Below are 12,824 nucleotides of genomic sequence, written 5' to 3'. Positions count from 1 at the left end.
GTTCCTCTCTAAATTTTTGTATTTTCGTTTCCCTCAATATGTTTACATAACTGGTTACTTTCCCATAACTGAAAAGTCAATACTCAAAGAGATCTTTGACTACTCTGTGGACATCCTGCTTCTGCTTATTTCTCTGCTTATCAGCATGCTCCATTTTTGTCTCACAGTAGTTCCATTCCCTAAATTGTCTCATTTGTATATTTTTCATTCACTCATTTTCAAAAATAATCAATTATGATACAAACAAGAATCTTACTTAGCTTGTTCAATCTCATATTATAAAACTTAGGCTACTTCTAAATATAATGTAATAAATAATAAGTATAACATAGCAAATATATTTGACATAAAATTGGTTTTGATGTCTGTAAATGAATTATTATAAGCAATTATAACTACAGCCCATTTAATGTCATAATATTCTCTTCAGGCAATATTATTATGAGGATCTTAAATTCCTGAGATGATGTTAATCCTACAGATGCATCCCTAAGTACTCAGAGCAGTTTACTTCTCAGAAGACTTATCTGGGGAAGTGTATTAAATGGAAAAAACATTCCTTGTGGACATTTTCCTTGTAATGACATTGAATTTGAAAATTAATTGGACATATAATGGATTGTTGCTGAAAAGCAGTAGAATCTGAAATAAGAGAGCAATTTTAAAAACATGGCACCTGAATTTTATATGTAAATACAATTTATATGTTGATATAATTTTGATATGGTGATTGAACCACTTGCAGTTTACTTTTCTGAGATAGCTGTTAAATTGATACAGTCTATTTCGTTAAATACCTCTTACCTCATCCTGCAAGAAGCAGAAATCAAGCAAGTGTAATATATAGCTAAATAAAATAAAACATGACTAGGATTTTCATAAGTTGAAAGCTTTTTATATCATATGCTGGCATAGTGTAGAAAAGTATGTCAATGACTAGATTGTAAGACCAAGGTTTAAGACAATCATCCTGTAAAATTGTGTATAAGAAGATATCTTCTGGACTTCCCTGGTGGCTCAGTGGATAAGAATATGCCTAACAATGTAGGGGACACAAGTTAGATCCCTAGTTAAAGGAAGATTCCATATGCCATGGAGCAACTAAGCCTGAGAGCCACAACCACTGAGCCTGCACTCTAGAACCTGTGAACCACAGCTATTTAAGCCTGCTCACCTAGAGTCAGTGCTCCACAATAAGAGAAGCCACTGCAGTGAGAAGCCCACACACCCCAACCAAGAGGAGCCCAAGCTCAGCCAAAAATAAATAAACAAATACATTTTAAAAAAAGGATATCTTCTAAATCATAGGGAAATCAGTAAGTTAATATTACATGTATTTTTATTAGTATTGACAATGAGAGGCAACCATTATACACAAAAATAGTATTCAGTGGAATTTCAATGATTCCCTCTTATTACTTCCCTATTCAGCACAAAGTGATTGTCTGACCTTGGCTGAATATTTATAAGTCTCAAGTATTTTCCTATAAGACAATATGTTGAAGTGGATTTGGTCATTCTCTGATGACTCTCAGTCTGTCTTTACTTCTATTAGCACTCTATGATGTTAACATCATTGTAATAATTTAGCAAAAACAAGTGTCTGATACTAGTAGTACATGAATGTAATCATCTGTTTTAGAGTTAAGAAATTAATTAATATTGCAATAATTACCTATAAGGCCTATTAAAGAAAATACATGTTATTATATAGTCTCATGTTAGACTGTGCAAAATCTACATTGATTTTTATATTATTTGAACTAGAATACTGATAAACATGACTCAAAATTTTAAAGAATAAAATAAATCAATTCATTTATTTAATTTGTCCATAGGCAATGCAGACTGGGTCTAAGTGAAGACAATGCCAAATTTCACAAATGTGACAGAATTTATTCTTCTGGGATTGACCAGTCATCAGGAGCTTCAAGTTCTATTTTTTGTGGTGTTTCTAGTAGTTTACATGATCACTTTGATAGGGAACATTGGTATGATTATTTTGATCAGCATCAGCCCCCAGCTTCAGAGCCCCATGTACTTTTTCTTGAGTCATTTGTCTTTTGTGGATGTCTGGTTCTCTTCCAATATCACTCCGAAGATGCTGGAAAACTTACCATCAGAGACAAAAACCATTTCCTATGTGGGGTGTTTGGTGCAGTGTTACTTCTTCATAGCCCTTGTCCATGTGGAAGTATATATCTTGGCTGTGATGGTCTTTGATTGCTACATGGCCATCTGCAACCCTCTCCATTATGGCAGTAAAATGTCCAGGACTGTCTGTGTTCGTCTCATCTCTGTGCCATACATCCATGGATTCTCTGTTAGCCTTATCTGCACACTGTGAGCATATGGCCTGTACTTCTGTGGAAACTTTAAAATCAACCACTTCTATTGTGCTGATGCTCCCCTTATCAAGATTGCCTGTGGAGGGGTCCACATTAAAGAATACACCATGATTGTTATTGCTGGGATTAATTTCACTTATTCCCTCTCTGTGGTTCTTATTTCCTATACTCTCATCGTAGTGGCTGTGCTGTGCATGCACTCTGCTGATGACAGAAGGAAGGCATTCTCCACCTGTGGGTCCCACCTGACAGCTGTTACCATGTTTTATGGGACTCTCATCTTCATGTATCTCAGGAGACCCACTGAAGAGTCTGTGGAGCAGGGGAATATGGTGGCTGTGTTTTACACCACAGTGATTCCCATGCTGAATCCCACGATCTACAGTTTGAGGAACAAAGACGTGAAAGAGGCAGTCAACAAAGTAATTATCAAGGCAAACTTGAGGCAGTAAACCTGCAGTACATAATTCTGTGTATGCCACTTCCTGTCATAAATGTCCAGGTATATAAATAATTCTGTTTAAAATAGACTGTATACAGGCAACACTTAAATGTACTCAGAGGTCCAGTCTAACACAGTGATGGTTTACCCCATGAATGGATTCTCAGGACTAAGCCTCCTTTAACTACATATGCAAACATACTAACCCTGACCTATTACTATTAGCCCCAGTGTATGTAAAATTGTGCTAAGTGTAGTCATTGGATAACTCATAAATACATTTGGATAAGCACATGTTAATTTGGAGGTATCTTTGTAAGAGCTGAATATGATTTCTTAAGATATTTTGTATATACAATTGCTCTTCACTTGTTTTATAAGTAACATATAATTTCATGAGAAAAAATTAAGACTTCATCACTTTTTCATGAATATAAAAGTTGGTGGATCCTCATTTACCAAAAAAGCTTTCAATAACATTCATATATGCATGGGCTTTTGAAAACAAAAATGTATTCAGAATCTTCAACTAGTGACATGAATCAATCATAGAGTTAATTCTCAGTATATATTGCTCTATAATTAACACTATTTGTGTTTCAAGCAATCTGTTGACTCACCTTAATTCTACTCTTTGATTTGGATTTGACTAGTTGTTTTTCTCTTTATTAATTTTAATAGGTTAAAAATTTCAAATAAGCCTATCATATCCTTCTCATAGTTTAAAAAGATTAAGCAATAAGCATTTTTTGTCATTTAAAATCTAACTTTTGATCATAATAACGTCCTGTAGCATTTGATTGCTGTGATGGAGCTATTGTTTGATTTCAAATTCTTGTCAGTAACATTACATTCTTAGGTATGTATTTAGCTGCTTAAGTTAAGCTTTAATAACTAGAGTGGATCAACCAGATAAGAATCTCTGCAAAACCGAATGCCATTGCACTCGACATGTGTTAAAATGTGATCAGCACAGCTCAAACTGGTATCCATTGGGATCTGATTACAAGTTAACTATTCAACTTGTGTTGATTGGTGTCCACTTAATCTAACCTTCATTCTTAATATAAGTGGAATACATTTTTTGTCTTTGTTGACTCTTGCTAATAATATCAGCATAAAACAAGTCAGAAGCAGAAGTAATTTCTCATGAATGAGTTTATTCTTGTTTAAGGGCTAATCCAATTAAAAGGGGTGCACAACTGAACATGTGTAGAAAGACTCTGAGAAGTAACATTTACTTGTGATAATATCACTGGAAAGATGGATTCATTTAAGCACAGAAAGTATTGTTATTCAGTCTAATTTACTAATTGCCCACAAGCCACATTCCCTCAGATTGGTTTTGAGAAAAGGCAGCTGGTGGGAGGAGAGTTCTTTTTCATAACTTTAGGTTCTGAGCAGGAAGAAAGAGTACCATTTGATTAGTATTGGAAACTACATTAACAAAGGTTTTGTTTTTTTTTGTTTTTGTTTTTTGTTTTTTTTCCAAATCACCCAAGTTTGCTTCTAACAAGTTGGTTTCAAGTATGAAACAATAGGCTGCTCAAGAAATAATCATATTGAGAGAGATCATTATAACTTGAACCTTTAAGATCAAATTTTCTGTGATCCTTATGGCAAACATATTCCTCAGTGTCCACTATTTTATATTTTATTTTATAAGTAAAACATTTGTCATCCATCTGTTAACCACCATTCCCATTTCCCCTTGTCAGTGGGATACATAAAGTTGTCAAGTCTTGGCAATGAGCCATCAGTAGAAAGTGGTGCCTGAAACCTAAAGATCACCTTCTCTATGTTAAAGCCAGTAGATACGGACTTTTTTCTTTTCCTTCCCACTTGAAAATGTTGCCACTGAAATGATCACTTTTTAGACAAAGATGGAAACCCCATATTGAAGGTCTAATTGCCTTTCCCAAACCTCTTAACTCATACTGCTACATGAGAAAGGAATAAATTACTTTATTAAGTCACTGCATCTTAGGAGTTCACTTATCTATAATGATATATTTGCTCTTATAATACTTTCAGTAAACATATCTTTGGCACTTCACCTCTGCATCTTATCACTCACTAGGATGATTTTTACCTGAAAATGATTAAATCTCTTCAGAAACTATTGTATGACTTTCCAAAAGCTGACCCTGATTCCCAGATCTGCATGGTGAAAAATGATATCAATTTGAACAACATGAGAACAATGGAATTACAGAAAGTAACCAACAGTGAATCTAGTGGGGGTCACAAGCAGAGAGGAATGATTTTTAGCAGACAGGGTACAGTTGAGGAATGGCTACTGCATGGAATGATGTGGGGATGGACAAAAAACTTAATCACTTCCCTTTTTCTGTCTCCACAATGTACAAAATAGAAACATTTTTGAAAGCAGTGGCTAAATCCTATTATCAGTTAAATAGAAACTATCCAGGTCAAAACCATCAAATGTCACATATGCAAATAGTAGCAACTTTTTTAATATGCATTATAATTTTCATTTAATTTTTTTAGAAACTTTATGTTTTGTTTTATTATCCCCCTCTTGTGAAGCACAAACACTTTAAAATATATTTTCTTTCAAGTTGGACAAAAGCAATTAATATAACCTCATCCACTTCTTATCGTGTGAACTTAATTACAATATCAATTTTAAGAAGATATTTTTCCTTCTTGCTTTTCACTCAATCTGAGGTGCCCCTGCTCAAATATGATGTATACTTTTACCATATTTAATACACCCTACTGTGACTGTTAAAAACCTTTTTTATCTTTCTTTTTAAAAACCTTTCATCTTATTTATAAATTTTGTAAAAAATAGAACACATGTGCAAAGTCATTTTGCTCATATAAAAATGATGAAAATAAAATTAATCTATCAAAGATAATAAAAACAACATATCTGCATGAGGCATAGTTCCAAGACAGTCAGTGTTACAAGCTACATTTTAATGTTTAATAGAGACAGGAAATAACATTTTTCAAAGGCTTTCCTCAAGTCATTTCTTACCTCTTGGTTCCTCAGGCTGTAGATCATGGGATTCAACATAGGATTGACTATTGCATAGAAGACAGAGGCCATTTTCTTTGTGTCGAGGGAATGGATTGATTTGGGCTGCAAATACATGAAGATCAGAGTCCTGTAGAATATAGTGACAACATTCAGATGAGAACCACAGGATGAGAATGCTTTGTGCCTCCCTTCTGCAGATTGGATTCTCAGGATTGCAGCCACAATGTATAGGTAATAAATAAGGACCATGGTCAAAGAGCTGATCATGTTGAATCCAGCTAAGATAAAAATCAAGATCTCTTTGAGGCCGGTGTCTGAGCAGGCAAGAGCCAGCAAAGGGACATCATCACAATAGAAGTGATTAATAACACTGGTGCCACAGTAGATCAATCGAAAAGTAACAACTGTGTGGAGGAAAGCAACAGAAAAGCTGTATAAGCTAAGGGCCTGCTACCAGTTGCATGCACACCTTTTGGGACATGATCACCATGTAGAGAAGAGGACTGCAGATGGCCACATAGAGGTCATAAGTCATTACTGCAAGAAGGAACGTCTCCAAAATCAAGAAGTTCAAGGAAAAGCCCAGCTGTGCATGCATACATAGAGAGATATGGACCTTGCTTGGTCAGGAGGCTCTCCAGGAACGCTGGGGCTATTGATGAGCAGTAACAAAAGTCTCCAAAGCCAGATTACTGAGAAAAAAATGTACATTGCTGTGTGAAGGTGAGGATCCAACCAGATTAAAGAAATCATGTCAATATTTCCCACCATACAGATTTCTCAGGACACAGTTTAGGTGGTCTGGTAGTTCCATTTCTTTAAGAGTTTCCAGTTTGCTGTGATCCACACAGTCATAGGCATTGGCATAGTCAGCAAAACAGAAGTACACATATTTCTGTAACTCTCTTGCTTTTTCCATGATCCAATGGATGTTGGCAGTTTGATCTCAGGTTCCTCTGCTGTTTCTAAATCCAGTTTGAACATCTAGAAGTTCACAGTTTACAAACATTTGAAACCTTGCTAGGACAATTTTGATCATTACTTTACTAGCGTGTGAGATGAGTACAATTGTGCGGTAGTTTGAGCATTCTTTGACATTGCCTTTCTTTCTTTCTTTCTTTCTTTCTTTCTTTCTTTCTTTCTTTCTTTCTTTCTTTCTTTCTTTCTTTCTTTCTTTCTTTCTTTCTTTCTTTCTTTAACTTTATTTTACTTTACAATAGTTTATTGGTTTTGCCATACATCAACATGAATCTGCCACGGTTGTGCACGTGTTCCTTGGGACTGGAATGAAAACTGGCCTTTTCCAGTCCTGTGGCCACTGCTGACTTTTCCAAATTTTCTGGCATATTGACTGCAGCACTCTCACAGCACCATCTTTTAGGATTTGAAATAGATCAACTGGGATTCCATCACTTTCATTAGCTCTGTTCTTAGTGATACTTTCTATGGCCCACTTGACTTTGCTTTCCAGGATGTCTGGCTCTAGGTGAGTGATCATGCCATGATTTTGAACAGCATTTTTTTTTTTTTTTGGTATAGTGCTTCTGTGTATTCTTGCCTCCTCTTCTTAGTATCTTCTGCTTCTGTCAGGTCCATATCATTTCTGTCCTTTATTGAGCCCATCTTTGCATGAAACATTCCCTTGGCATCTCTAATTTTTTGAAGAGAGCTCTAGTCTTTCCCATTCTAATCTTTTCCTCTATTTCTTTGCACTGATCACTGAGGAAGTCTTTCTTATCTCTTCTTGCTATTCTTTGGGAACTCTGCATTCAAAGCCATGTATCTTTCCATTTCTCCTTTGCCTTTAGCCTCTCTTCTTTTCTTTTCTCAGCTCTTTGTATGGCCTCCTCAGACAGCCATTTTGCTCTTTAGCATTGCGTTTTTTGTGGGTTGTCTTGTTCACTGCCTCCTGTACAATGTTATGAACCTCTGCCGACAGTTCTTCAGGCACTCTCTCTATCAGATCTAATCCCTTGAATCTATTTGTCACTTCCGCTGCATAATTGTAAGGGATTTGACTTAGGTCATACCTGAATGGTCTGGTGGTTCCCTACTTTCTTCTATTTAAGTTTGAATTTGCCAATAAGGAGTTCACGATCTAAGCCTCATTCAGCTCCCAGTCTTTTTATTTATTTTTTTTCTTTTGCTGACTGTATAGAGCTTCTCCATCTTCCACTACAAAGAATATAATCAATCTGATTTTTGGTATTGACCATCTGGTGATGTCCTTGTGTAGAGTCTTCTCTTGTGTAGTTGGAAGAGGGTGTTTGCTATGACCAGTGTGTTCTCTTGGCAAAACACTATTAGCCTTTGCCCAGCTTCATTCTGTAGTCCAAGGCCAAATTTACCGGCTACTCCAGGTATCTCTTGACTTCCTACTTTTTTTTTAATTTTTACTTTTACTTTATTTTACTTTACAATATTGTATTGATTTTGCCATATATTGACATGAATCCTCCATGGGTGTACATGAGTTCCCAATCCTGAACCCACCCTCCCACCTCTCACCCCATATCATCTCTCTGGATCATCCCGTGCACCAGCCTCAAGCATCCTGTATCCTGCATCAAACCTAGACTGGTGATTCCTTTCTTACATGATAGTATAAATGTTTCAGTGCCATTCTCCCAAATCATCCCACCCTCTCCCTCTCCCTCAGAGTCCAAAAGTCCGTTCTATACATCTGTGTCTCTTTTGCTGTCTCACATACAGGGTTATCATTACCATCTTTCTAAATTCCATATATATGTGTTAGTATACTATACTGGTGTTTTTCTTTCTGGTTTACTTCCTTCTGTATAATCGGCTCCAGTTTCATCCATCTCATTAGAACTGATTCAAATGTATTCTTTTTAATGGCTGAGTAATACTCCATTGTGTTGACTTCCTACTTTTGCATTCCAGTCTTCTATAATGAAAAGAACATCTTTTTTGGGTGCTAGTTCTAGAAGTTCTTGTAGGTCTTTATCAGTTCAGTTTAGTCACTCAGTGGTGTCCGGCTCTTTGTGACCCCATGAACTGCAGCACACCAGGCCTCCCTGTCCATCAACAACTCTTGGGGTCCACCCAAAGCCAAGTCCGTTGAGTCGGTGACACCATCCAACCATCTCATCCTCTGTCATCGCGTTCTACTCCTGCCCCCAATCTTTCTCAGCATCATGGTATTTTCAAATGAGGTAGTTATTCACATCAGGTGGCCAAAGCATTTGGAGTTTGTTTCAGTCCTTCCAATGAACACCCAGGACTGATCTCCTTTAGGATGGATTGGTTTGATCACCTTGCAATCCAAGGGACTCAAGAGTCTTCTCCAACACCATAGTTCAAAAACATTGATTCTTCAGTGCTTAGCTTTTTCACAGTCAAACTCTCACATTCATACATGATCACTCGAAAAAACATAGCCTTGACTAGACTGACCTTTGTTGACAAAGGTCTCTACTTTTATTTATTTTTTTTTATTTTTTTTAATTTTAAGTTTTTTTATTTTTAAAATTTTAAAATCTTTAATTCTTACATGCATTCCCAAACATGAACCCCCCCTCCCACCTCCCTCCCCATAACATCTTTCTGGGTCATCCCCATGCACCAGCCCCAAGCATGCTGCATCCTGCGTCAGACATAGACTGGCGATTCAATTCACATGATAGTATACATGTTAGAATGGCATTCTCCCAAATCATCCCACCCTCTCCCTCTCCCTCTGAGTCCAAAAGTCCGTTATACACATCTGTGTCTCTTTCCCTGTCTTGCATACAGGGTCATCATTGCCATCTTCCTAAATTCCATATATATGTGTTAGTATACTGTATTGGTGTTTTTCTTTCTGGCTTACTTCACTCTGTATAATCGGCTCCAGTTTCATCCATCTCATCAGAACTGATTCAAATGAATTCTTTTTTACGGCTGAGTAATACTCCATTGTGTATATGTACCACAGCTTTCTTATCCATTCATCTGCTGATGGACATCTAGGTTGTTTCCATGTCCTGGCTATTATAAACAGTGCTGCGATGAACATTGGGGTACATGTGTCTCTTTCAATTCTGGTTTCATCGGTGTGTATGCCCAGAAGTGGGATTGCTGGGTCATAAGGTAGTTCTATTTGCAATTTTTTAAGGAATGGTCTCTACTTTTAAAAATGCTGTCTACGTTGGTCATAGCTTTCCTTCTAGGGAGTAAGCATCTTTTAATTTCATAGCTGCAGTCACCATCTTCAGTGATTTTTGAGCCCAGGAAAATAATGTCATCCACTATTTTCCCATCTATTTCCATGAAGTAATGGGACCAGATGCCATGATCTTAGTTTTCTGAATGTTGAACTTTAAGCCTTCATAGAGCCATTCAACTTCAGCTTCTTCAGCATGACTGGTTGGGGCATAGACTTGTTTTTTTGTTTTTGTTTTTGTTTTGGGGTGTGTGTGTGTGTGTGTGTGTGTGTGTGATATTGAATTATTTGCCTTGGAAACAAACAGAGATCATTCTGTCATTTTTTGAGATTGCACCAAATACTGCATTTTGGACTCTTGTGGAGTATGATGCCTACTCCATTTCTTCTAGGGGATTTTTGCCCACAGTAGTAGATATAACGGTCATCTGAGTTAAATTTACCCATCCAGTCCATTTTAGTTCACTGATTCCTAAAATGTTGATGTTCACTCTTGCTATCTCCTGTTTGACCACTTCCAATTTGCCTTAAATCATGGACCTAACATTCCAGGTTCCTATGCAATATTGCTTTCTACAGAATTGGACTTTAGTTCCATCACCAGTTATATACACAATTGGGTGTTGTTTTGCTTTGGCTACATATTTTCATTCTTTCTGGAGTTATTTCTCTACCAATCTCCAGTAGCATATTGAGCACCTTCTAACCTGGGAGTTAATCTTTCAGTGTCCTATCCGTTTGCCTTTCCATACTGTTTATGCAGTTCTAAAGGCAAGCATACTGAAATGGTTATCCTTGATTGTGCATGTCCAATTCAGTTGCTTGAAACAAAACAAGCAAAAGCAAAAAAAAAAAAAAAAAAAAGTGGTAAACTATTTAAAAACCCCAACTGTTTCCAATGCATTGTCATCACTTGTTTACATCTGTCTCTTCCATTCCCTGTGACCTTCCTAGTTGAAAGGATTCTGATTCAAATTATTTGCTTTATATTTACTAACTGTGTTTTTCACCTAGATGTTGTAAATCATAAGTTATGTTCTTTATTCTTTGCTACATGTAGACCTAAGAACAATAAATACCCGCTGTCTACATCATATATCATTAAAGTTCAACTTTAAAAATTACATAGCATTAATTTTTTGTGTGACCTGCAGCAATAATCTAAGCTATTGTTTTTCCTTAATATTATTAATTAAATAATCCATCCCTTTCATATTAATTTATAATTTGCTAAGTTGCTAAGTCACTTCAGTTGTGTCTGACTCTGTGTGACGCCCATAGATGGCAGCCCACCAGGTTCCCCTGTCCCTAGGATCCTCCAAGGAAGAACACTGGAATGGGTTGCCATTTCCTTCTCCAATGCATGAAAGTGAAAGGTGAAAGTGAAGTCGTTCAGTCATGTCCGACTTAGCGACTCCGTGAACTGCAGCTTACCAGGCTCCTCCATCCACGGAATTTTCCAGGCAACAGTACTGGAGTGGGGTGCCATTGCCTTCTCCAATTTATAATTAACAAGACTTTAGTAAAATATCACCTCATTTACTAAAATAACTCAATGAAATCCATGAGTTTAGAGTGTTAGAAAACTTGATAGGCATAGGGCATTTTTATATATGCTTTACTTTACAGAAAGATAATTGTGTGGAACATAAATAAAGCATAGTTGACACCTGAATGCTAGTAAAGTAATGCTCAAAATTCTCCAAACCAGTCTTCAGCAATACATGAACTGTGAACTTCCAGATGTTTAGCTGGTTTTAGAAAATGCAGAGAAAGCAGATTCCAAATTGCCAACGTCTGCTGGATCATCAAAAAAGCAAGAGAGTTCCATAAAAAACACATCTATTTCTGCTTTATTGACTATGCCAAAGACTTTGACTACGTGGATCACAATAAACTGTGGGAAATTCTGAAAGAGGTGGGAATACCAGAGCACCTGACCTGCCTTTTGAGAAACCTATATGTAGGTGAGGAAGAAACAGTTAAAACTGAACATGGAACAACAGACTGGTTCCAAATAGGAAAAGGAGTACGTCAAGGTTGTATATTGTCACCCTGCTTATTTGACTTATATGCAGAGTACATCATGAGAAACACTGGACTGGAAGAAACACAAGCTGGAATCAAGATTGCTGGGAGAAATATCAATAACCTCAGTTATGCAGATGACACCACCCTTATGGCAGAAAGTGAAGAGGAACTCAAAAGCCCTTTAATGAAAGTGAAAGAGGAGAGTGAAAAAGTTGGCTTAAAGCTCAAGATTTAGAAAGTGAAGATCATGGCATCCAGTCCCATCACTTCATGGGAAATAGATGGGGAAACAGTGGAAACAGTGTCAGACTTTATTTTGGGGGTCTCAAAAATCACTGCAGATGGTGACTGCAGCCATGAAATTAAAAAAAAAAATAAAAAGCTTACTCCTTGGAAGGAAAGTTATGATCAACCTAGATAGCGTATTGAAAAGCAGAGACATTACTTTCCAACAAAGGTCCATCTCTTCAAGGCTATGGTTTTCCCAGTGGTCATGTATGGATGTAAAAGCTGGCCTGTGAAGAAAGCTGAACGCTGAAGAATTGATGCTTTTGAACTGTGGTGTTGGAGAAGACTCTTGAGAGTCCCTTGGACTGCAAGGAGATCCAACCAGTCCATTCTAAAGAGATCAGTCCTGGGTGTTCTTTGGAAGGACTAATGCTAAAGCTGAAACTCCAATACTTTGGCCACCTCATGCAAAGAGTTGACTCAGTCTATGTTCGATGCAGGATACAGGATGCTTCGTGCTGGTGCACGGGGATGATCCAGAGAGATGATATGGGGTAGAAGGTGGGAGGGGGTTTCATGTTTGGGAACTCATGTAAACCC

General features: G+C 37.0%; 1 protein-coding gene and 1 pseudogene across 1 annotated transcript; one reads left to right on the top strand and one right to left on the bottom strand.

The window, feature by feature from the left end:
* Positions 1-1,867: 1,867 nt before the first annotated feature.
* On the top strand, positions 1,868-2,800 carry LOC138421240 (olfactory receptor 5M9-like). Its single transcript, XM_069555243.1, is given in 1 exon segment — positions 1,868-2,800. A coding segment is annotated over 1 exon segment (933 nt).
* A 2,928-nt stretch (positions 2,801-5,728) lies between these two features.
* LOC138421037 (olfactory receptor 8U3-like) lies at positions 5,729-6,398 on the bottom strand (annotated as a pseudogene).
* Between the last annotated feature and the right edge of the window lie 6,426 nt (positions 6,399-12,824).

Source organism: Ovis canadensis, chromosome 15 (assembly GCF_042477335.2).
Source record: "Ovis canadensis isolate MfBH-ARS-UI-01 breed Bighorn chromosome 15, ARS-UI_OviCan_v2, whole genome shotgun sequence".
NCBI classification, from domain to species: domain Eukaryota; kingdom Metazoa; phylum Chordata; class Mammalia; order Artiodactyla; family Bovidae; genus Ovis; species Ovis canadensis.
This window is presented reverse-complemented; position numbering and strand designations above follow the sequence as displayed.